Here is a 27,287-nt window from a genome sequence, read left to right as displayed (position 1 = left end):
TTTACAGAAACCATGCTGATTTTGACTTACTTTATCATTCATCTCCAAGTACCCTGAAACATCATCCTTAATAATAGATTCCAACACTTTCCCAACCAATAAGGTTAGGCTAACTGGCCATATAATTTCACTTCTTTTGCCTTCTTAAAGATTGGAGTGACATTTGCAATATTCCAGTTCTCCAGGACCATGCCAGAATCAGGTGATTCTTAAAAGATTGTGAGCAATGCATCTGTCATCTGTTCAGCAACTTCTCTCAGGACTCTGGGATGTAGTCCATCTGGTACAAGTGACTTATCCACCTTTAGAACTTTCAGTTTGCCTCACATTTTTTCCTTTGTAATAGCAACAGCACTCACAGACCTCTGGCACACTGCTTGTGTTTTCCACAGTGAAGACTGATGCAAAGTTCTCATTACGTTAATCTGCCATTTCTTTGTCCCCCATTACTACCTCACCAGCATCATTTTCCAGTGGTCCAACATCAACTCTCCTAGAAGCCATTCATCTGCACAAAACACCTTGTGCAACAGGGACGGCATTCTCAGCCATCTTCTGTTTTCTTCCAGCTCCTGCCAGGAAGACCTCAACCCATACCAGTGTCCGTCACAAAAACCTCTCTGCCCAGTATTCTCTGGAACTTTTCCCCATTCCACCATCCTGATTGGATGACACTACATTCCTAAGCATGAACATCACAACCCCTCATCTTTAGCTCAAACCCAAACATGCTGAAAGCAGAACAGACTACTCTTATAGAACTGCTAAAATGAAATATCTACAGCATTGCAGCAAAAATCTTAACCAGAGTGTTACACAACTTTCTGCAGCTTTTACCGATCCTGAGCAGTGGCCCCTGCATACTAGACAGATCTAACGAGTTGGAATGCTCTCCATGGTATATCTGTAGAAATTTGTACGTGTTTTTGATGACAACCCTCAAAATATGAAATATAGCTGCTTTCATGCCTTCTTTCTAATTGCATCAATACGTTGCACCCTGGCTAGATCTTCAGAGATCTTGACACACAGAAACTTGAAATTGCTTACCCTTTCCACTTCCGATCCTTTGATGAGGACCAGTGTACCCTCAAATTCCCCTTCCTGAAATTGACAATTCCCACGAACAAATCCCATCTGCTCTGGAAGAGAACCCAATTATCCATAGACCTGGAGTTCCTTCCTGCACCGGGTGAGAACAGGAGGTTTAAATGGTTCAGCACAGACAAGATAGACCAAAGAGCCCATTTCTGTGCCGTACTTTTCTATGACTATGACCAGTTCCTTAGTAATCTTCAACACTTCACTCATCCCACTGCTGTCCCCACATGCTTCATATCAGCCACCTTCATTCTTTTACCAAATAACTTTATACCTTCAGAACTAAATGACTACCACCCAGTGGCACTGACACTAATCATTACGAAGTGCTCTGAACAGCTGATAATGGCATAACATCAAAAACTCCATTCCTGACACATTCAACATTCCCTGACAGAGCTGCTCTGCAACAGATGCCATAGCACCTGGCCCTGACACAACTACAAAAGGAGGATATATACATCAGAAATAATGACATTAGCTCAGAATTCAAAGCTACCGTCCACCAGACCTTGATGAACAAACTCCTTGGTCTAAATAAACCACTGTGCAACTGGGTGTTGGACTTCCTAATGAAGAGACCTCAGTCAGGATGCACAACTGCTCCTTCCTCATCAAGGTGGGACCTGTACAGAAGAGGCGGTTTGCACCTGAACTGTGAAGGACTAATATCCTAGAGGGAAGGTTTGAAAGTGCTGCACAGGAGGTGGTCTAAATTAGAGTTGCAGTGGGATGGGGACCAGACTGTCAGAAGAGATAGTGAAGAGGGATTGGAGGATAGCCAATGTTGTTTTGCTGTTTAAGAATGACTCTAAAAATTTACGAGGAAATTATAGGCCGGCAAGCCTATCATCATTAGTGGGAAAATTACCGGTAGGTGTTCTAAGGGACCAGGTATATGAGTATTTGTATAGACAAGGATTGATTAGGGATAGTCAGCATGGCTTTGTGTTTGGTCCGTTGTGTCTAAACAATCTTACAGAATTTTTCGAGGGAGTTACAGGAAACTGGATGAAGGCAGGGCGGTGGGCGTTGTTGACATGGACTTTAGCATGGCATTTGACAAAGTCCCGCATGGGAGGATCATCAGGAAGGATCAGTCGCTTGGCGTTCATGATGTGATAGTAAATTGGGTTAGACACTGGCGTTGAAGAAGAAAGCACTGAGTGGTAGTAGATGATTGCCTCTCTAACCGGAGACCTGTGACTATTGGAGTGCTGCAAGGATCAGTGCTGTGTCCATTGTTGTTTGTCATCTATCTGAACGATGTGGATGATAATGTGGTTAACTGGATCAGCAAATTTGTGGATGACACCAAGACTGGGGGTGTAGTGGACAGCAAGGAAGACTGAGAATTTGCAGCAGGCTCAGGACCAGCTGGAAAATTGGACAGATAAACAGCAGATGAAATTTAATGCAGACAAGGGTGAAGTGTTGCACTTCCGTAGGACCATTCAGGTTAGGTCTTACACAATGAACAGTAGGGCACTTGAGGAGTGTGGTAGAACAGAGGGATCTGGGAATACAGGTCCAGTATTCATCAAAACTGGCGGCAAGAGGTAGGTAGGGTCATAAAGAAAGCTTTTGGCACATTGGCCTTCATAAATAAAATTATTGAGTACAGAAGATGGTTGAAGTCGTACAAGACATTGGTGATGCCTAATTTGCAGTATTGTGTGCAGTTTTGGTCACCTACCTAGGAAAAATTAAAATAAGGTTAAAAGAGTACAGAGACAATTTACAAGGATGTTGCTAGAACTGGAGGGCCTGCGTTGCAAGGAAAGTTTGAATAGGTTAGAACTTCATTCCTTGGAACGTAGAAAATTTGATAGAGGTATACAAAATTATAAGGGGTATAGATAGGGTAAATATAAGCAGGTTTTTCCCACTAAGGCTGGGGTGGGACTACAACTAAAGGTCATGGGCTAAGGAAAGGGTAAAAGGTGAAAAGTTTAAGGGAGACATGAGGAGAAAGTTCTCACTCAGAGTGTGGAATGAGCTCGCAGTGCAAGTGGTGCATGTGGGCTTGATTTCAATGTTTAAGAGAAAATTGGATAGGTACATGGATGGGAGTGTTGTGGACAGCTATGGTCCCAGTGCAGGTCGATGGAACTAGGCAGTTTAAATAGTTTACCATGAATCAGATGGGCTGAAGGGCCTGTTTTGTGCTGTACTTTCCTGACTCTATGATTCATAGATGCCCACCCCCAGGGCTGTGTGCTGAGCCCATTGCTGTACACTCTGCTGACACATGACTGCATGGCCAAACACCCCAGTAATCACATCGTCAAGTTCACTGATGACAGTGGCGGAGCACATTGCCAACAATGATGAGACAGCCTACAGAGAGTAGGTGGAAGATCTTGAGGCCTTGTGCCAGGCAAATAACCTCTTCTTTAATGTCAACAAGACAAAGAGGATGATTATTGACTTCAGGAGAACTCAACACTCACACACCCCCACCCTTTTTCACTGGCAGCACAGCAGTGGAAATTGCAGTTTCATCACACACAACTGCGCTTGCTCCTGGAACACAATCAGGAAAGCTCACCAACATCTCTAACATTTTGAAGAGATCAAATGAGCTGAAATTTGCACATTCATACTTAAGGCATTCTACAGATGCGCAGTAGAGAGCATCTTAACAACTGCATCACTGCTTGGTATGGAAACTATACTGCGGCAGACAGGAAGGCTCTATATTAGGTAGTCAGAACTGCCCAACACATCACTGGCACCAGCCTCCTCACCATAAGGAGGGGTTAGTAAACTTCAAGAAGGATCCACACACTGCTCATGGACTGTTTGTTCCACTCCCATCAAAGAGGAGGCCACATAGCATCCATGCCAGGACCACCAAACTCAAAATCAGTTATTTTCCCAAGCAGTGAGGTTGACCAACACCTCCACCCACTAACTCTGCCACCACTTTATATTTCCCATCAGTCACCTTATGTACAGCCTAAGCATCACTTTATGGACATACAATAAATGTATACAAGCTATCTCAAGTATTAATGCTTATTGTGTTCTTTTTGTGTTGCATCAAATCTGGAGAAACAATTATTTTGCTCTCCTTACACTTACATAGAACAATACAGCACAGATACAGGAATGTTGTGCTGAACCTGCTAAAACGCAAATTTAATAAAACAGAAACAAATCCCTCCCAACTACACAATACCCATATCCCTCCATCTTCCTTGCATTCATGGCCTATCTAAACGCCTCTTAAAAGCCATTAATGTATTTTTGTCTCTACCACCAAACAAGGCAGCACATTCCAGGCACACAACATTGAGTAAACAAATTACCCCTCACATCCCATTTGAACCCACCTCCCTCACCTTCAATGCACAATCTCTTGTATTAAGACATTTCTACCCTGGGAAAAAGATACTCCCTGTCCACTCTATCTATGCCTCTCAATCTCTTATAAAACTCTCAGCTCTCCCCTCAGTCTCAGCCACACCAAAGTAAACAACACAAGTTTGTACAGCCTCTCATGATAGCACATGCCATCTAAACCAGGCAGCATCCTGGTAAACCTCTTCTGCACCTTTTCCAAAGCCCCAACATCCTTCCTATAGTGGGGCAAACAGAACTGTATACAATACTCCAGATGTGGCCTAACCAGAGTTTTAAATTCAACAACCAATTTGTTTAGCCTCCCATGAGAGACTTTGTCAAACGCCTCACTAAAATCTATGTAGACAACATTACTGCCATACCCTCATTCCCTACCCTCATCAATTTCTCTCATCACATTGTCAAAAAACTCAATCAAGTTGTCAAGACATGACGTGCCCCACACAAAGCCAATTAGGCCGTGGGTTTCCAAATGCTCATATATCCTATCCCTATGAATTTTCTCCAGCAATTTCCCTACAACTGATGTGAGACTGACTAGTCTATGGTTCCCAGGATTTTCCCTTGTTGCCTTCTTAAATAGAGTTACAACATTAGACACTCATCAGTGCTCCAGGACTTTGCCTGTGCCAAGAGAGGATATGATGATACTGGTCAAGGCCCCAGCAATATTTCAAGTCAAGTCAAGTCACGTCACTTTTTATTGTCATTTTGACCATAACTGCTGGTACAGTACACAGTAAAAACGAGACAACGTTTTTCAGGACCATGGTGCTACATGAACAATACAAAAACTACACTGAACTACGCAAAACAACACAAAACTACACTGCCTCCCTCAATTACCTGGGGTAAATCCCATCAGGCCCTGGGAACTTATCCACCTTAAGAATCATTAGGAGGTCCAACACTTCCTCCTCCTTGACCTCTAAATGCTCCAACATATTTATAGACTCAGCACTGATCTTTTAGTACTCCCTATCCTTTTCCTTGGTAAATACTGAAGTACTCATTAAATATATCACTCACATTCTCCACATTCAAGCAAATGTTTCCCTCTTTATCATTGAGTGTCCTACCCTCTCCCTAGTTACCCTCTTGCGTTTGATGTACGTATAGAATGCCTTGGGATTCAACTTTCTCCTACTTGCCAAGGACTTTTCAAGGCCCCTCCTGGCTTTCCTAATTTCCTTCTTCAGTAATTGTCTGGTTTCTTTATAATCCTTGTGTGCTCTGTTTGATCCTAACTTCCAAAGCTCTACATACTTTTCCTTTTTCTTTTTGACTACATTCATCACCTCTCTGGATATCCAAAGTTCTTTCCATCCCTGTCCTAACAGGAACATACATTTTCTATACTCTGCGCAATTGATCTTTAAACACCCGCCACATGTCTGATGTGGACTTGCCAGAGAAAAGGTCCTCCAATTAACTCTTCTTAGATCCTGCCTAATGTCTTTGAAATTTGTCCAATTTATACTCTCCCATAAGGACCACATCTATCCTTAACTTTCAGGATAGCTATAGATAAGCAGCTGTGGTCACTATTCCCTAACTGCTCACCTACTGAGAGCTCAGTCACCTGGCCAGGCTCATTACCCAACACCAGGTCTAGTACATCCCTTCCTATCAGTGGAACGTCTACATATTGATTTTTTTAAAAACTCCTGGATACACTTATTTTCTGGTCGATCTAAACCCCTTGCACCAAGAAGGTCCCAGTTTATACTTAGGAAGTTAAAATCTCCCCTGACAACAGCCCCATCACTCTGCACATTTCCTTAATCTACTTACATATCTGTTCTTCAATGTCACTTGTGCACAGGAAATTACATTGAACAATCTTTAATCTTGGAAGTATTTTAACTGTACTATGTATGTATTCCTCACTTCATGAGCATGTGGCATGGGTAATAAACTTGCGATTACAACACTGGAAGTCCTGTTTTTTAAACTTTCTAATTTAGCTCCAAAGTTACTTTGCAGTACTTCATCCCTGCTCCTGCCAATATTATTGGAACCTATATAGAATACAACCTCTGGCTGCTCACCTTCCCCTCTTAAAAGATCCCGTACCCATTGTGAGAAATCCTTGACCAACAGGGAGGGAACACACCATTCTGGAGTATTGATTGCAGCCACAGAAACTCCTGTCTGCATCATTCACCCTTCCCTCCTTTACCTGAGCCAGGTTTAGTACCACTCACCTGGCTACTGCTGCTGGCCTCTGAAAAGTCATCACCCCAAAAATTATTGACGGGAACAACCACCTGCTGTGTCTGTCAACTCCTCTTACTTTTCTGATGTTCACCCACCTATCTGAAGCTTGCACTCAAAGTATGACCTTCTCACAAAATTTCATCTATATCCTCGGAATCCAGATAATTCTGAGCACTTTATTTCTAGTCTTTCTACAAGTACAACCTGAAATCTTATATTCAAGACTTTGCACCTTTTTCATTTCCCCCTCCCAAATTCTGCCATTTTGAAGACAAAATTTCAGAACCAAAGACTTATGAGCCATATCGTAAACACATGCCACACAACAGATTATTTGGGCATCAACACTTGATTACCTATTCTTAACCAACATATACAGAGAGTTCATGAGAAATTTCCCCCTCCATTCTTTAAAGTGTACTGTCACGTACGACAAGTTTTTTTTAAAAAATGACATAGTTTAGAATTAATCAAAACTGATCTACAGTCATTGTTACTATAATGGTTGATAAAAAGTTAATAATATTGTCATAAATTTTTTTTGATAATTGAGTGAAGACCATTTGCTTTGTAAGTCTTACAAGTCCACAGTATTAAGCACAATGATACCGCAGTTAGAATGCTGCCTCACAGCACATGACCTGGGTTTTGTTCTGATCTTAGTGCTCTCCAGTATGAGCTTACACATTCTCCATGTGATCATACAGGTTTCTCCCTGGTGTTCTAACTTCCTGACATACACCCTGCAGGCTAATATTCAACTGTAAACTGTTAGCAGATCTGGACTGCAGGAGAACTGGAGATAGAAGAGTGTAATGAGTGCTTCATGGTCAATGGGGACAACTAGATCAATGCACTTGCTTTTCTGATATATGACACCATGTTAAAAAAAATACTGACATACTGAAAACATTAGTGGAATTAACAGAAACCAAAATATTATCCACATGACTGAACAGTAAACATTGAGGTGAATCAAAAATTATGGAAAAACAGCTTCCGCTTTCTGTTTTAGCAGCAAATTTCAGCACAACTTCAATGACTCATGAAAATAACTAATCTTTAGTTGATTAACACAGCGGCCAAGAAGCCCAATGAAGTTGTACTGCAAAAGATTTTATAAAACAAAAAATGCTGGAAATATGAAACAGGTCCTGCTATATCAATAAACAGTCAACATCTTAGATCAGAAACCTTTCATCCAAACTAAAGAGAAAGCAGCTGGTGAAGCTGTAGTGAGGAGGGGGGAGTGACTGTCCCTGATAAAACTGGGGGTGACAATAGGGATAGCTGTCTATAAATAATCTGGTCAATGACAGCAATTGGACGGTGAGATTGCCGGTAAAAAAAAATACAAGAGCTGCAAAATGTAGAACAGGAAAACAAACCTGGCCATGTCCCTCACTTGCAGAGAGAAGAAATAAAACTACAGAAGGATAACTGATTGGAAGCAAGAAATTATGTTATCAGAAGTTGTAGAATTCGGTGCTGAGTAAAGGTGGCTGTGATGTGCCCAAATTGAAATTGAGGCACTGTACTTCAAGCTTGCTTTGGATCTCACTATGACACTATGAGGGTAGAGGAGACCACCATGGGAGTAGAGTGAGGAATTAAGTGTTCAGCAGTGAGAAGTTTGGAGTCACCCTCCTGGACTAAATGCAGGTGGCTCACAGAACAATCACCTAATTTGTATTTGGTTACACTAATGTAGAGGACAGTACATTGTGAACTGTGAATGCAGTAGACTATATATATATTTTTTTAAAAAACGGGTTAAATTTGGTTTCTTTGCTTTGTGGCTGTCTGTAGGGAGATGGATCTCAAGGTTGTATATAGTATATACACACACTTTGATAATAAATGTACTTTGAACTTTGAAGTGTAATGAAGCACTGCTTCACATGGAAAGACTGCTTGGGTCTCTGGATGGTGGGAAGAGGTGAAAGATGATGAAACTGCCATCTGCAGTTGCAGGAAAGTGTGCCATAAGGGTGGAGGCTGGTGGAACAAAAAAATTACATCAGGAAGAGATGAAGAGAACCGTTTCTGCAAAATGTTGAAGGATGACAAGGAAAGATATGTCTGATGATGCTGGATTTTGTGGAAAATGATCTGCTGAATGCAGAAGTTGGTTGGGTGGAACGGGAGGACTAGGCTTGTTCTGTCCTAGAAGAGTTGGTGAGTGCACAGTGTAGGAAGTGGACAAAATGCACCATTGTACAAACGTAGAAAGGATGCTATATTTTAAGAAAATAAGATTTCAGGGACACCTGTAAGGACAGTCTCATCACTGGGGCAAATAAAATGGAGACAGGAAGGAGGGAATGGAATGGAGTTTTCATGGATTGGATGAAAAGTACTCTGGAGTCAGGTTTGCAATGAATGCCAGTAGCCAATCTCCTGACATGGCAATCAAAGTATCTAACAAAGGAAGAGAAGAGTCAGAATGGCCTGGTGAACGTGAAAGTAGTGTGGAAATTCAAAGTTCAAAGTAAATTATCAAAGTACATATGTCACCATATATATACAACGCTGAGATTCATTTTCTTGTAGGCATACTCAATAAATCTGTAGAATAATAACCACAACATAATCAATGAAAGACCACCCAGTTTGGATATTCAACCAGAGTGGAGAAGACGACAAATTGTGCAAATACATAAAAACAATAAATAAGCAACATGACATGAGGAGTCTTTGACAGTGAGTCCATTGGCTATGGGAACATTTCAATGACGGAAGTTCAAGAGCCTGATGGTTGAAGGGTAGTAACTGCTCCTGAACCTAGTGGTGTGAGTACTGAGGTTTCTGCGCCTTCTTCCTAATGGCAGCAGCAAGAAGGGAGCATGCCTTGCCTGGGCAGTGTGGGTCCTTGATGATGGATGCTGCTTTCCTGAAACAGCATTTCATGTAGATGTGCTCAATGGTGCAGAGGGCTTTACCTGTGATGGACTGGGCAGTATCCACTACTTTTTGTAGTACTTTTCATTTAAGGTCATTGGTGTTTCAGTACCAGGCTATGATGCATCCAATCAATATATTCTCCACTACGCATCTATTGAAATTTGTCAAAGCTTTAGATATCACTCTGAATCTCTGCAGACTCGTAAAGGCTGATTTATACTTGTGCGTACTAGCTGGCACCATAGCCTACACAAATGGGCTACACCGTTGTGAGCATTTATACTTGTGCGTTGGCGTGTCTGCGTCGCTGTGCAATTCGGGCACATACACACATGTGCACGTCACGTATTCGCATGTCACGCATAAACACACAACTGCCTGTGCAAGGCTTTGTGGTCATGGTTGTCTTTCTCAGGGTAAACAAGTTTAAAGTGAGCATCTTTTTTTGTAAAAGCAAAATGTGTCTTCCATAATTTTGGAGGTCTGTAAAGCTTTATGGAAAGCATTGCATCCAGAGTTCCTTCCCTGCCCTTCAGTCGGCCAATGGGAAGCTATTGCAGTGTAGGAGGAAATGCGATACTACCAAGCAGACCAATCACAGTTGTTGCGGTCTGCGTTGCCATGACGCATAGTTACATTTTGGGAGAGGTGCGCGTCAGGCTACGGCGTAGGGATCTATGTAGGGTTCACGGCTACGCCGTACCTACGGCGTCAATTTGATGCACAAGTATAAATCAGCCTTAAGGAAGTAGAAGCGCTGCCGTGCTTTCTTTGTAATTACACATGTGCTGGGCCCAGGACAGATCCTCCGCAATAATGGCATTTAAAGTTGCTGACCCTCTCCACCCCGATGAGGACTGGCTCATGGACCTCTGGTTTCCTCTTCCTGAAGTCAATAATCAGCTCCTTAGTCACTCAGCCAGATTTTCATTCTCTCTCCAATATGCTGATTCATCACCACTTTTGATTTGGTCTATGACAGTGGTGTCATCAGCAAATTTGAATACGGCACTGAAGCCATGCTTAGCCACACAGACACCAGTGTAAAATGAGTAGAGCAGGGGGATAAGCACACAGCCTTGTGGATCACCTGTGCTGACGGAGATCATGGAGAAGATGATTCTGCCAATCCAAACTGCCTGGGGCCTGCCAGTAAGGAAATAGTGGATCCGAATGGACAAAGTGGTGTTGAGGCCAAGGCCCTAAAGCTTATTGATTAGTTTTGAGAGGATGATGGTATTGAATGCTAAGCTGTAGTTGATAAAAGAGCATCCTGATGTATGCATCTTTCCTGTCTGAATGTTCCAGGGCCAAGTGAAGAGCCAATAAGATGGCATCTGCTGTGGACCTGTTGATGTGGTAAGCATACTGGAGTGGATCCAAGTTACTGAAATGCAGTCCGGGCATGGAATGGTAGGCATTCATCATCCCAGTATAACTGGTCGAGTATGTTGGGACCTCTGATGCTACAGATCATATGCTGATGGTAATTGGGCATGGTTTTCTTCAGACAAGTCTAGTTGAAGTCCCCGACTATGATTTCGAATGCATCAGGGTGGACTGCTTCTTGATTTCAGGCAGCATCATAGAGCATCTCAAGCACTTGGTTATATTCAGCCACTGGTGATATGTAAACTGCAGTCAGGATTAAGGAGAACTCCCTGTGTAAATAGGGATAGTGTTCGACCATTAGGTGTTCAAGGTTGCAGGATTAAGAGTTCAATAAAACCACCACATTGGAACACCAAGAATTTATCACACCTCCACCCTTGACCTTTTCTGAATCAACAGCTTGGTCTATTCGGTAAATTGAGAAGCCTTCCAGTTTGACCACTGTATCTGCTGTGCTGGGAGACAGCCACATTTCTCTCAGCCATAATATAACAGTCCCCCATTTCTCTCCCATAGAACAATCTTGCCCTCAGGTCCGCAATTTTGTTCTCCAGCGAATGACCATTTGCTGGGTAGAGGGGTCCTCGTCCCTCTGTTTCAGCCTGGCTTGGAATCCACCCCCTCCTGCTTCTCTTCTGGCCAGTGATGGACCTTCATCTGCTTAAAGGCGAAGCATCTGCCAGGTCCACCAAAACCTTCAGATGATCATGATACCTGTAGATCAATGTTGATTTAAAAATACTTTCTTACGGGAAAATTACATGCTGCAAATTGCAGTGAGTGTCATTCAATAGAGGTGTATTTAAGAGTATATTTAGAAGTACTATCTGCAACCCACAGAACGTTGTCATGGCTCACCAGCGTCATCGTGTATAGATGAAGGTGGGTTATGGATCTGGGTCAAATTGCCATCAAAAGCAATAATCATTTGAGTTCTCCATGAATGCAGGAGGCAACAACAATGCATTCATCAGTACACTGGAAAAGTTGGAGTGGGCACAGGTAAGACTGAACAAGACTTTTCACCTATCTCACAGACGACAGGCATAGTCTGGGCACATGCAAGTGCCCATTGCTACACCTTTGATCTAGGAGTGAAACAAGTTGTTCAAATTGAAAACAAGTCCAGCCAGGCTTGCAACATTTCCAAACAGATTAGATACCTGTAATAAGCCTCAGCAGCCACATTTATGTCACCACACCATCACCTACACTTAGTGACCACGTTATTAGGTACACCTGCTCATTAATGCAAATATTTAATCAGCCAGTCATGTGGCAGCAACTTAATAAATAAAAGCAGTGACTTGTATTCATAATACAGACATTTAAAAATGCCTTTGGTTGGCCTAGTAGAAGTCGTTGCATTTGAGCATGCCCCCATCTTACTGGTCCTGTATTGTTTAGACTAGACATCAAAATGGGGAAGAAATGTGATTAAGTGGACTGACCGTAGAATGATTATTGGTGCCAGACAGGGTATTTTGAGTCTCTCAGAAACTGCTGATTTTCTGGGACTTGCATGCACAGTCTCTGGAATTTACAGAGAATGATGTGAAAAACAAAAAATACCCAGTGAGGGGCAGTTCTGTGGGCACCTTGTTAATGTCAGAGGAGAACAGTCAGACTGGTTGAAGCTGACAGGAAGGCGATTATAACTCAAATTACCGCATGTTACAACAGTGGTGTGCAGAGGAGCATCTCAACCTTGATGTGGATGGGCTACAACAGCAGAAGACAATGACCATACATGCATCTAATAAAGGGGCCACGGTATGTATGTTCAGAATTCAGGTAATTTTAGGAAAAAGAGGAAATGGAGTTCCATAGTTAAGTATCCAGCAACAAATTGTAAATAAGCAATGGTGACCAGGAGAAAGCATCAACTTAAAGTTGCAAGAAAAAGTTTGTGAACCCTTTGCAATTACTTGGTTTCCTGCATTAATTATTCAAAATGGTCTGAACTTCATCCAAGTCACAACAATGGACAAACAGAATCTGCCTAAACTAATAACACAAACAATTGTACTTTACACATCTTTACTGAACACATTGTTTAATCATTCACAGTCCAGGCTGGAAAATGCATGTGAACCCTTGTATTTAATAACTGGTAGAACTTTCTATAGCAGCAATAGCCACCAAATGTTTCCTGTAGCTGCTGATCAGACTTGCACAACAGAGAAGAGAAATTTTAGACCATTCCTCCATGCAAAATTGTTTCAGTTCATCAATGTTTCTGGGATACCTTGCATGAACAGCCCTTTTCAAGTAATGCCACAGCATCTCAATCAGGTTAAGTCTCAACTCTGAATTGGCCATTCAAAACACAAATTTTCTTCTTTTTAAATCATTCTGTTGTTGATTTACTCGTGTTTTGGATCATCATCTTGTTGCATCATTCAACTGCTATCAAGCTTAAGGTGACAGTCTGCTACTCTGACATTCTCCTATAAAATGTGCTGATACAATTTTGAATTCATTGTTCCCTCAGCTGCAAGCCATCCAGGACCTGAGGCAGCAAAGCAGCCCCAAACCTTGATGCTCTTTCCACCATGCTTCACAGTTGGGATGAGGTTTTGGTGTTGGTGTGCAGTGCCCCTTTTCCTCCAAATACAGTATAGCAGTGTGCATTACTGCCAAAAGGTTCAACTTCTGTCAGTCCACAGGACACTCTCCAAGATCCAGGTAGTCTTTTCTATACTTGAGACAAATAGCAATGTTTTTTTTTGGAGAGCGGAAGTTTCATCCGTGGTGTCCTTCCATGAACACCACTTTTGTTCAGTGTTTTTCTTATAATGGGCACATGAACTTTAGCAAGTTCTACAGATTTCTGCAGATCGTTTGCTGTTATGCTGATGTTTTTTTCCACCGACTTCAGCATTGTACATTGTGCTCTTGGTGGGCATCTAGCAGGATACCCACTCCTTGGGAGTAGCAACAGTACTGAATTTCCTCCATTTGTAGACAATTTCTTTTACTGTGGACTGATGAACACTCAGGTCTTTAGAAATGTTTTCGTAGCTTTCTCCAGCTTCATGAAGCTACAATTCTTTTTCTAAGGTCCTCTGAAAGTTGTTTTGGTCAAGGCATCGTGCACATAAACAGATTTTTCTTGAGAAGAGCAGGCTCTGTCAGTAACCTGACTTCGTGTGTCTTTTGTTTTTAAATGGGGCACAGCACCTCTATAACCCACACCTCCAATCTCACCCGACTCCAAATAACTTTTGTGAAGGGATTACTCCAAAGGTTCACATACTTTTTTGAACCAGTGATTGTTGAAATGGTGTGCTCAGTATTGTCGAGAAGTACAATTGTTTGTGTGCTATTGGTTTAGGAAGAATGTGTTTGTCTATTATTGTGACTTAAGATGAAGATCACACCTCATTTTATGAATAATTAATGCAGAAAAGCAGGGTTCACAAAATTTTTCTTGCAGCTGTACATACCTGCTGTTAATAAGTCAGTAGATTTCAACAACCCCACCACACAGAAAAATCAAAGACTTATCAGCCATATGCTGATAAATTGCTTGTTTAAACACTGTTTCAATTTCTTAAAATCTTATAAAGCCGGTGCCTCGTATTTTATGTTTTCCTGAGTTTCTCGAATCTGCAAACAATTTAGTTGTTCAGATTCTTACAGTGGATCTACATTTGCTATATTTTTATAGAATTTGATACAGAATTACAGGTTATTAAGACCATAAAACATATGGGAAGAATTAGGCCATTTGACCCAGAAACTGCTCCATCATTTCATTATGGCAATCCATTTCCCCCTCAACTCCATTCTCCTGTCTTCTCCCCATAACCTTTCACACCCTGACTAATCAAGAACCCATCAACCTCAGCCTTAAATGCATCCAGTGACCTGGCCTCCACAACAGCGTGTGGCAATGAATTCCATAGATTCACCACCCCCGGCTGAAGAAATTACTTATCTGTGCTAAACAGACATTCCTCTATTTTGAGGCAGTAACTTCTGGTCCGAGACTCACCCACCAAAGGAAACACCCTCTTCACATCCACTCTATCCAGACCTTTCAAGATTCCATAGGTTTCAATGAGGTCCCCTCATTCTTCTAAATTCCAGAGAATACAGGCCCAGAACCTTTAATTGCTGCTCATATGATAACCCTTTCATTCCCAGATTCATTCTCATGAATCTCCTCTAAATCTCCTCCAATGTCAGCACATCTTTTCTAAAGGGCCCCAGAAGTGCTCAGAATACTCAGAGTGAGGCCTCACCAGTGCCTTATGCAGCCTCAGCATTACATTCTTGTTTTGGTATTCTGGTCCATTCCAAATGAATGTTAATATTGCATTTGCCTTCCTTACCACCGATTCAACCTGCAAATTAACCTTTAAGGGAATCCTGCACGAGGACTCCCCAATCCCTCTGCACTTCGGAACTCTTGAATTTCCCCAAGTTTAAAAAATAGTCTATGCTTTTATTCCTTCTATGAAATTGTATGACCATACACTTCCAGGCACTGTATTCTACCTGCCACCTTGTTACCCATTCTCTTAATCTGTCTGTGTCCTTCTACAGCCTCTCTGCACCCTAAACACCACATGCCCCTCCCCCTATCTTCATATGTCCACAAACTTGGCCACAAAAGTCATCAATTTCATCATCCAAATCGTTGACATACAACGTAAAAAGTAGTCCTATCACAGACCGCTGTGGAACAGCACTGGTCACTAGCAACCACTCTGAAAAAGACCCCTTTATACCCACTCCTTGCCTTCTGCCAAGCAATCAATGCTCTATTCATGCTAGTATCTTTCCTGTAATACCCTGGCACTTATCTGGTTTAGCAGCCTGACGTGCAGCATCTTGTCAAAGGCCTTTTGAAAATCCAAACACACAACATCCACTGATTCTCCTTTGTCTATCCTGCTTGTTATTTCTTGAATTCCAACAGATTTGTCAGGCACGATTTTCCCATGCAGACTTTGGCCTAGTTTGGCGTGTACCTCAATGTACATCAAAACCTCATCCTTATAAACAGAAACCGAAACACCAAGGTCATGCTAACTGGCCGATAATTTCTGCCTCCTTCCCTCCTTGATGAGTGGAGTGACATTTGAGTGAGATTTGCAATTTTCTAGTCCTCCGGAACCTTGCCAGAATCTATTGATTCCTGCAAGATCATCACCAATGTCTCCACAAACTCTTCAGCTCTTTTACAGCCCTGAGGTGTAGTCCATTAGGTCCAGGTGACTTACCTACCTACTAGATCTTACAGTTTCCTGAGACCATCTCTCTAGTAATAACAACTGCACTCAATTCTGCCCCCTAACACACTCGAACTTCCGGCATACTACTAGTGTATTCCACTGATGTAATGATCCAGTAAGAGAAGAGAAAGAGAAATTGCCTTTAAACTCATGAGAGAGCATAGGCCATCAACTTTCTGCTGTTGATGTTTCTATAGCAGGCAATTTCTTTTTTACGAGGTCGAGTTGCTAGCTCAACGCTCAACTCAGCACAGATGGAAAGCGTGCACGGGAGCCAGCTGGATTCGAACTTGGGACCTTCCAGCGCCGATGCCACAACGGCACCAGCCCGCTAATGATCCAGTGAAGACTGACGCAAAATACTTATTCAGTTTATCCACCATTTTCTTATCCCTCATTACTACCTCTACAGTGTCATTTTCTAGCAGTCCAATATCTACCCTTGCCTCTTTTACACTTTACATATCTGCAAAAGCTTTTGGTATAATTTTTGGTATCATTGGCTAGATTACTTTCACATTTCATCTTCCTGCCCCCCAACCCCCATGGTTTTGTTTTTAAAGTTGTCTTCTGTTGGTTTTTAAAAATTTTCTAATCCGCGAACTTCCCAGTAACTTCTCCTTTTATGTTTAATGTGATTTTCCTTGTCCGCTACGGTTACATCATCTTGCCTTTAGAAAACCTTTTTAGGATGCATCAATCCTGCATCTCCCGAATTTCTCCCAGAAACTCCAGCTATTGCTGCTCTGCCACCATCCCCTTCAATTTATTTACAGCTTTGGTTAGCTCCTCCCATGTGCCATTGTAATGCCCTTTAGTCCACTGTAGTACTGATACATGTGACTTTAGTTTCTCCCCCAGAAACTGCAGGGTGAATTCTATCATATTATGATCACTGTTTCCTAAAGGTTCCATTTCCCTAAGCTCCCTGATCATATCTGGTTCATAACACAACACTCAATCCAGAATTGCTGATCCCCTAGTGGGCTCAAGTACAAGCTGTTTTAAAAAGCCATCTCAGAGGTGGAGAATATCTAAAACTGTTGGAGCTCTTTGGACAGTGGTAAAATGTGAGGAGGCTTTTCAGTCACTAAAGAAATTGCTGACCCAGGCGCCAGTGCTGGCTTTTGCGGACCTCCGATTGCCGTATGTACTGCACACAGATGCCAGCCGAGAGAGTTTAGAGGGCGTCCTGTATCAGGATCAGGGCACTGGGTTGAGGCCTGTGGCGTTTGTCAGCCGGAGTTGTCACCCTCCGAGAGAAACTATCCCACACACAAGTTGGAATTCTTGACGTTGAAATGGGCGGTGGTGGATAAGCCGAGTGACTATCTCTGCAGGGCCAAGTTTGAGGTGAGGACGGACAACAACCCCCTAACTTATATCCTCACCTCGGCGAAACTGGATGCCATCGGCCATCGGTGATTGGCAGCGTTGTCTGCCTATGATTTCAGCCTAAAGTACCAGCCGGGGAGCCGGAACATTGATGCGGATGCTTTGTCCCGACGGGTGCATGAGGGACTGGACGAGGACGAGGAGTGGGAGAGCGTTCCTGCCCTGGAAGGCCATGTGTCAGTTTGCCACCACCATGAAGGCAGAGGAAAAGGAAAGGCAGGAGCGAGCGGTGGATCTATTGGGAGCTTCTGAAGGTGCCATACCGCAAATTTACTGTAACCTGACTGCTCTGAAGACAAATCAGCTGCCGGAATGAAGTTCTGGGGAAGTGGCAGCTGCTCAGCGAGATGATCCAGGCATTGGCACTATTTGGTCCACGGTTGAAAAGGCGGAGGCGGAGAAGACGAAACACGCTTCGGTGCCTCCATTACTGAGGGAATGGCCTCGGATGGAGTTGAAGAACCAGATCTTATACCAGGTCACATTACCCCCGGACCGACCTCGGCGTTGCCAGCTGGTTCTGCCTGAGAAGTATCGGAGGATTGCACTGAAGTCACTTCATGATGATTCTGGACATTTGGGAGTGGAAAAGACCTATGGATTGCTCAGACACCAGTTTTACTGGCCCCGAATGAAGTCAGAGGTTGAATACTGCAAGTCGTGCATTCGCTGCATACGGCGGAAGACACTGCCTTCACAGGCAGCTTTTTTGTCCCACTTGCAGAGTGCAGGGCCCCCGGACCTAGTGTCCATAGAAACCAATGCCAGCAACACAGCGAGTGTCTTAGTCATCACAGACCACTACACCAGATATGCTCAGGCTTTTCCTACCAAAGACCAGAGGGTGACTACGGTGGCAAAAGTGTTATGGGAGAAGTATTTTGTTTATTATGGCCTTCCCAGGTGGATACATGGTGACCAGGGATGGGACTTTGAGAGTAGACTCATCTATGAGTTACTGGGCATGCTTGAAGTTGAGAAGTCGAGGACCACGCCCTATCACCCACAGGGCAATCCCTAGCCTGAGAGGTTTAATGGGACCTTGCTAGACACACTCAGGATCCTGGAGATCAGCAAGAGCAGGTAGAGTCAACACATTGGGCATCTGGTTCACTGTTACAACTGTACACGAAATGAAGCTACTGGGTACACGCCATATTATCTGATGTTTGAGCACGGGGTGAGGTTGCCCATTGACCTTTGTTTTGGGACTGATGAGGGTGCCTCACCACTAAAGCCATATCTGAAGTATGTCTCTGATATGAAGAGAGAGCTGAAAAGGGCTTATGAATTGGCTGGGGTCATGGCCGCCAAGCAGAATCAAGGAAATAAGAGGAGGTTTGATCAGAAAGTGAGGTTCTCCCCACTCCTGCAGGGAGACTGAGTCCTCATAAGGAATTTGGGACTACCTGGAAAGCACAAGTTGGCTGACTGCTGGGTGGCCACACCCTATGTGGTGGAGAGTCAGATGCCAAACCTACTAGTTTTCCGGGTAAAACCAGAGGAGGGGAATGGGCCTGTCAAAATTCTCCATCAGAATCACCTGTTGCCCCTGGGACAAGAGGTGCAGGTAGACCCAGAGCCTGACTTGGAGCCTACACCTAGTAAAAAAACACTGCGAAAACACGGGGCGACTGCAGGGCCCACAGTGGGAGAGGTTGGGCCTGACCACACCCACGAGAGGGATAATGATTCAGAGGATGATGATTTGGATGTGTGGTACATGCTGCCTTTCGCTAACTCGATTGAGGAAGAGACTCCTGGCCTTTCTCCCACTGAGTCAGGTGAGGTGGAGGGGGCTCTGTGGGCAGCCTGGGTTACAGTAGGACACTGAAGGAGAGGAAGCGGGGCCTGGACACGGGACAGAGGGCTCTGAGTTGCAGGGGGGCACGAGTGATAGATCTGGGGAAGACTTGCCAAGTAGGCCCGAAGTATCCCTATTAGCGTCTGAGTCTGAAGAGTTAGGTGAGGAGGTACGGAGGTCTCAGAGAACTAGGAGACCACCGGATAGGTTGGCTTACATAGCGCCTGGGGAACAGGGTGTGATCTCTACTGTTTTGGGGAGCTATGTCACTGCCTTTTGTACCTGGATTGGGCTTTGTGTTTTGCAGGAAGGTTTGGCGAACTATCTCAACATCATGAGGACATGACTAAATTTAGTGGGGGGAAGAGTGTAATGTGCTGAAAGGGTTCACTGCTATGTAATAGTTTTTTGTAATGCTCACTGCTGAAGTCATAGTTTCTCTGTAGCAGCAATGTCTGGGTTATGGCCGGAGATAACCGGACTGTTGATACATGTTAGCCAATCAGGATTTTGTTGCCCTGTCTTGTGATTCTGGAAGCAGTTGTTTTCGCGGGCTTTTGGGAGAGGGGGAGAGAGAGAGAGAGAGAGAGATGGAGAGAGAGAGAGAGAGATGAAGAGAGAAGGCGCGAATGGAGAAATTTGGTAGACCGCCGGACAGGGTGGACTCGGAGCGGGGTCTGAAGGTCGGCAACGCTCGGAGGAGATCGATGGTGGAAGAAGGACTACTGAGTGAGCTCCAACTTTGTGTGCACAGACTGTTCAATAAGATTTGGGCCCTTTTTCTTTTATATTTTGTTTCTCTACTAACCACATCGTCAAAGTAAGAGTTATAAAGCTTAATCATTTAATCACATGTTGTGTACTGTTTGTTATTTCGGGGTACCGATTTGTAATGGGGAGACATTGTGCAGCATCCACCCAAACCAGATTTCTTAAGTTTGGCTGGGCAGGGGGTTTATCACCACCTCTATTAAGCCGCTAGGAGAAGCGAGTGTTACAGAGGCATATCACAAATTCTCTATCTTAGGATCCAGCATTAACCATAAGACAAAGGAGCAGAAGTTGGCCATTCGGCCCATCGAGTCTGCTCCGCCATTTTATCATGAGCTGATTCATTCTCCCATTTAGACCACTCCCCCACCTTCTCACCATAACCTTTGATGCCCTGGCTACTCAGATACCTATCAATCTCTGCCTTAAATACACCCAATGACTTGGCCTCCACTGCTGCCCGTGGCAACAAATTCCATAGATTCACCACCCTCTGACTAAAAAAATTTCTTCGCATTTCTGTTCTGAATGGAATCGCATTTCTGTTCTGAATGGAAACTTGAATATCTCAATCTATCTTCATACTCAAAACTCCCATGAGTTAAGTAACACTGCCTTTTTGACAGGCTTTATCCATATCCCACTGTAATTTGTAGACCATATTTTGGCTATTGTTCGGAGGCCTATAAATGCAAGGTTCCTTAGAACTCCCATCTGGGTCTTCCTACCCTTGCAGTTTCTTAATTCTAACCATAAGAATTCTACATCTTCCGACCCTATGTCACCTCTTAATCTAAAGACCTGATTTCATCTTTCACCAGCAGAGCCACTCCTCCTCTGCCTATCCTTTCGATAGATTGTGTATCCTTGGAGCTCCCAACTACAATCATCTTTCAGTGATGACTGATACCCAGAATGTCACACCTACCAATTTCCAACTGCGCTACAAGTCAATCCACCTTTTGTATACTGTGTGCAATCAAATATAACAACTTCAGTCCTGTATTTGTCACCCTTTTCAATTGTCTCCCTTTTACACTGCAATTCATCCCACTGACTGCAGCTTTGCCTTGTCATCTGCCTATCCTTCCTGACAGTTTCACTATACACTATCTCTGTTTGTACACCAACATCCCAATCCTCAGCCCTATCACTCCATTATGGAATAACATAACACAAACTGAATATAATGCAACTGATGAGAGTTAGGATACACCACATGTATTACATAGGCCCAATTGACTATACCACTATTTTGATCAGAAACTACAGAACCACTTGAGTTACTTTGGAAATTGACAAGCGGAAAATAAGTTTTGAAGAAAGGAACTATTTATATGTAATCTCCTTGCAGTTAAACATCCACTTCCTCTCAAGATGATAAGATGTTTGTTTCACAGCAAGAGATCACTGAAAATTCACAAGACATTACCTCTATTGGCTCTTGGGCAAGCATACCTTAATAAACTATATAACATGGAGCTTTTAGCTTGCAATAACAAGACAAACTTAGCTATTAAAAACACTTTAAAAACAATCCTGCAGAATTTCTTTAGTATTGCAAGTCAAACTAAAGCCTTTAATCCCCCACTCCTTTCCCCAATGACAAATTTGTTTTAAAATAATGCAACTTTCTACAATGCGAGGTTCCTTACAACCATCATGTTACAGCAAACTCCTGTAGTATGAAGCCAACACTCACCAGTTACAGACTGTGATGCACTTTTACAGTGGTTCTTATGTGCTTTGTCTGGGTTTCTTCGAAAAGGTTCCCCATCACTGCCACCTGAAGCCATAGCACAGCCCAGGGAGACAAACAGCTGCAATTAGCCTCCTAAAACATTAAGTTACATTAAGTCAGAACAGAGGAAGCACCTGCCATTTCTTTCTATTATTCCTCACTTGCTGTTAAGACAGACAGAAAGGAGATGAAATATAATATTTATATTACCGAGACTCAAAACGTGTACACATACATATGAATAAGCATTACTGCAAACTTGTTCCAAACAACTGAAGTCAGCCAATAATCACCAGAATAAGCTACAAGCTACATTGGTGATAAGCAGTTAAACAGTCAGTGCAGAGTACCCCTGTGACTATCTCCCTCAACAAGGAGAATACCACTTTGGATACTGCTGGGGGGAAGAGGGGGCAAAGGAAAATCACAGCAAACAGGTCTCTATCAGGCACTGAGTCTGGCTCTGTGGCTCAGAAAGGGGTGGGGTAGTGAAGTGGGGGGGAAGAGAAGAGGTGAGTCGTGGTGAAAGGGAATTCGTTAGTTTGGGGAACAGAAAGGAGGTTCTGTGTACGAGAATGAGATTCCCGGTTGGTATCACTGGACAGCAATTTTTTTTTATTTTGAAAGTGTTGCTTCCTCAGAATTTTTTTTGGCTATGAGAGACCACTTGAAGCTAAACATTAATAATTTCAGACTACTTGTATCACAAAGGAATGTGGAAAAATGAGAAAATAACTTCATTGAATAAAATGTTTAATAGCACAGCGATAGTGGTGCTTTGCTAAAAAAGTTTTCATAACAATTTTTGTTTGTACTCAGTGACTGAAGCTTCTCGCTTAAATGTCCAACAATAATCAGCCAGCATTGATGGATTCCAGTTACCCCGATACTGTTTCTCCATGACTGCAATGTCCTGATGAAAACTTTCACTATGCTGGTCACTGACAGTGCCAAGAATTCAGGGAAGAAATCAAAACTGGAATTCAGAAAATGAATTTTCAGTGACATGTTGCACTTCATAGTTTTGTAGCCTGAAGTATGTTGTCAACCAGCTGCAAGTAATTTGCTGCTCTATAGTTGCCAAGAAAAGTTTCAACACCCTTGAATGCTTTTCATGTGATTTTCCCTGGTCCCACTAAAAGTTCTTCAAATTGCCTGTTTGACCAACAAAAATGCCTTCCTTAATCTTAGTACCAGTTACTCTAGGAAACATCTGTCTCAAATATCAAAATCCTTCACAGGAATTTTTGCGACTGGTGACAACAGACTTCATCCTTGCAGTCCTGAACCCAGTAATTCTGCTTCTGCCTTTGACAAACCGAAGTCTCTGACCAGGTTGGTTAACTCATTTGATAACTGAATCTGAGGCTCACTCGACATAAAGGGTTCAAAATCTGTGTCAGTATCCGTGTCATTTTCATTCTAGGCTCACACATCATGGTATCTTCATCTGCCTCCTTTAGACTCCATGTCTCTGGTGGCTTTGGTACTGGAAGACTATCGTCATGCTGCACAGGTCTCATGACTGAAGGGAGATTGGGGAATTCAACAGATTTCTTGTTTTTAAGCAGAGAAACCAGACACACTGGTCGGACAGGAGCAGCAGTCCGTCACATGATCCTTCTGCTTTCACCATGTCATCCGGACAGCAATAGCATTACCTTGCAAGTACCAAGCTTTAAAATCGACAGCGCATGCTGCACAACAAATGTCAGAAGCCCAGGCTTTGTCTTGGTCGCCAATTTTACACCCAAAGTAGAGCTCACGGGCTTTCTTAATAAGACGAGTCATGCTCCATCTTTGAGATTTAAGCGTATACTCATCATAAATATAACAGAAAGTATCGTGGCTGCTGAACACTAGTGTGACATTTTGCTATCACAAATACTCCTGAAAAATACTTTATTATAATGAGTACACACAATACAAGGTAAATGGTAGGGCATTGAAGAATGCAGTAGAACAGAGGAATCTAAGAATAATGGTGCATAGTTCCCTGAAGGTGGGATCTCATGTGGATAAGGTGGTGAAGAAAGCTTTCGGTATGCTGGCCTTTATTAATCAGAGCATTGAGTATAGGAGTTGGGATGTAATGTTGAAATTGTACAAGGCATTGGTGAGGCCAGGTTTGGAGTATTGTGTACAGTTCTGGTCACCGAATTATAGGAAAGATGTCAATAAAATTAAGAGAGTACAGAGGAGATTTACTAAAATGTTGCCTGGGTTTCATCTCCTAAGTTACAGAGAAAGGTTGAACAAGTTAGGTCTTTATTCTTTGGAGTGTAGAAGGTTGAGGGGGGACTTGACAGAGGTATTTAAAATTATGAGGGGGATAGGTAGAGTTGACGTGGATAGGCTTTTTCCATTGAGAGTGGGGGAGATTCAAACAACAGGACATGAGTTGAGAGTTAAAGGGCAAAAGTTTAGGGGAAACATGAGAGGGAACTTCTTTACTCAGAGAGTGGTAGCTGTGTGGAACGAGCTTCCAGCAGAAGTGGTTGAGGCAGGTTCAATGTTGTCGTTTAAAGTTAAATTGGATAGTTATATGGACAGGAAAAGAATGGAGGGTTATGGGCTGAGTGCAGGTTGGTGGGACTAGATGAGAGTAAGAGTTCGGCACGGACTAGAAGGGCCGAGATGGCCTGTTTCCATGCTGTAATTGTTATATGGTTATATGGTTAATATGCTGTGCGCATAGAGCATGCACATCAACTTCTGCCACCTCCAACGGGATCCCACCACGAAGCACATCTTTCCCTCCCCCACTCTCTCTGCTTTCCGCAGGGATCGCTCCCTACGTGACTCCCTTGTCCATTCGTCTCCCCCATCCCTCCCCATCGATCTCCCTCCTAGCACTTACCCTTGTAAGTGGAACAAGTGCTACACATGCCCTTACACTTCCATTGGCGAGACTCGACGCAGACTGGGAGATCGCTTTGCTGAATACCTACGCTCTGTCCGCCAGAGAAAGCAAGATCTCCCAGTGGCCACACATTTTAATTCCACGTCCCATTTCCATTCTGATATGTCTATCCACGGCCTCCTCTACTGTCAAGATGAAGCTACACTCAGGTTGGAGGAACAACACCTTATATTCTGTCTGGATAGCCTCCAAACTGATGGCACGAACATTGACTTCTCTAACTTCCGCTAATTCCCCACCTCCTCCTCGTACCCCATCCGTTATTTATTTATATACACACATTCTTTTTCTCTCTCTCTCCTTTTTCTCCCTCTGTCCCCCTCACTATACCCCTTGCCCATCCTCTGGTTTCCTCCCCTCCCCCTTTTCTTTCTCCCTCCTGTCCCATGATCCTCTCATATCCTTTTTGCCAATCACCTGTCCAGCTCTTGGCTCCACCCCTCCCCCTCCTGTCTTCTCCTATCATTTCGGATCTCCCCCTCCCACTTTCAAATCTCTTACTAGCTTTTCTTTCAGTTAGTCCTGACGAAGGGTCTCAGCCCGAACCGTCGACTGTACCTCTTCCTAGAGATGCTGCCCGACCAGCAACTTTTATGTGTGTTGCTTGAAATTCCAGCATCTGCAGATTTCCTCGTGTTTGAGATAGTTTAATCAAACATTTGGATCATGGTACAAAAAAAGCAATTTGGCTGAGCTTCATCATTCAACTGACGACCATGAATACTAGCTCACTATTCCTCCTTGACACCATTTTGTTTTTACTGTCACTTACAGCAAATGTCTTTTTAATGATCTGCGCTGTACTGCTGCCATAAAACAACAAATTTCATGATACATGTCGTGATAATAAACCCAATTCTGATATTCCTTGATCCATTTAACATAGAAATGTTTTTAAGGAGGTGGTAGATGTCCTCAGTTTGTGTGGTAGAGAATTCCATAGGTTCACCCCTTTAAGGAAAGAAATTTCTTCTTATACATATTAAAATAGCATGTCACATGTCCTTGAAGCTGTGACTCATGTTCCTAGACCCAACCACCCCGCCTTCCCAACAGCAAATGGGAATACCATCCTTGTATCTGGTCCTGTTGGAATTTTTATACATTTCAATTAGATCACCTCATTCTTCTAAACTCCAGGATAAATAAACTATTTCTCTTTGTACATCAGTGCTGTCATTGCAAGAACCAGTTTTGCAAAACTTCACTGTACTTCAACATCAAAATCATCTTTCCTCAGATAAGGAAATCATACCTGCGTAAAGCACTTAAATTAGTGTCTCAGAGGCACTGTACAAGAGCAATACTGTACTCAAATATGAGCAAGCATAAATATTTAAAAACAGGGTTCTCAAATTTACAGGTAACACACACAAAAAGCTGGAGGAACTCAGCAGGCCAGACAGCATCTATGGAAAAGAGTAACCAGTTGATGTTGCAGGCTAAGACTCTTCATTAGATTTGGAAAAAAAGAGAAGTTAGAGCAAGAAAGTGGGTGGAGGGGAGGAAGAAGTACAAGGTGGTAGGTGATAGGTGAAACAAGGAGAGGGGAGGAGTGCCAAAGGGAGGTGACGGGCAGAAAAGGAGATGAGATGAGATGGGTAAAGGGAATAGTGAAGGGGAGGGGGCAATTACTGGAATTTCCTCAAACTTTCGGTAATTGCTCCCCCTTCACCATTCTTGTTTCCCTCTCTCACCTCCCTCTGGTGCTCATCCCCTTCCCTTTCTTCTACGGTCTTCTACCGTCTCTATCAGATTTCCCCCTTTTCCATCCCTTTAACTCTTTTACCTATCAAATTCCCAGCTCTTTATTTCAAACTGCCCCCCACCCCATCTCGGTTTCATGGATTTCCAGCATCTGTAGATTCTCTCATCTGATATCGTATCGCTGAAGTAGGACGCTGTGCACAATCCTGATTTGATAGAGACAAACGTGAGAAGAAGCATGGAGGAGCATCTGGAGTAACTTCTGAAATGCTTGCTTCGCTGCCGCTGCTACTGCGCGATCGAGAATCTCCGGAGGGAAGGCCCCAAATCCTTGGCCTTGCATATTGCCTGTTGCCGGGGCTGGGGTCGAAACACCGAAACACTCGGCAGAGATGGTGCTTGGTGCATCGGTGTCGGGGAGCTGGTTGGAGTTTTCGGACGGACTCTGAGTCGGACTATGGTCGGATGCTTCCAGGAGGCTGTATTGGCAAGTTTGCGGCACTGAAGGTTTACCGTCTGCGTGAGATGATGGGACTTGAGAGAGACTCTGTGATTTTACCGTGCCCATGGTCTGTTCTTATCAAATTACGGTATTGCTTTGCACTGTTGTAACTATACGTTATAATTAAAGCAACACACATCAAAGTTGCTGGTGAACGCAGTAGGCCAGGCAGCATCTCTAGGAAGAGGTGCAGTCGACGTTTCAGGCCGTGA

At 43.3% G+C, this 27,287-nt stretch overlaps 1 protein-coding gene across 4 annotated transcripts in view; it reads right to left on the bottom strand.

The window, feature by feature from the left end:
- Positions 1–27,287, bottom strand: part of LOC134355577 (bcl-2 homologous antagonist/killer-like) — a 132,709-nt gene that overhangs the window by 36,562 nt on the left and 68,860 nt on the right. For all 4 annotated transcript variants that reach the window (XM_063065649.1, XM_063065648.1, XM_063065651.1 and 1 more), the window contains one exon: positions 21,905–22,036. In XM_063065649.1, the coding sequence (XP_062921719.1) occupies positions 21,905–21,998 (94 nt within the window). In that variant the 5' untranslated portion in view covers positions 21,999–22,036. The remainder of the gene's footprint in view (positions 1–21,904; positions 22,037–27,287) is intronic.

This window comes from Mobula hypostoma, chromosome 13 (genome assembly GCF_963921235.1).
Source record: "Mobula hypostoma chromosome 13, sMobHyp1.1, whole genome shotgun sequence".
Classification (NCBI taxonomy): domain Eukaryota; kingdom Metazoa; phylum Chordata; class Chondrichthyes; order Myliobatiformes; family Myliobatidae; genus Mobula; species Mobula hypostoma.
Note: the sequence above shows the minus strand (reverse complement) of the source record. Positions and strands in the feature narration are given on the sequence as shown.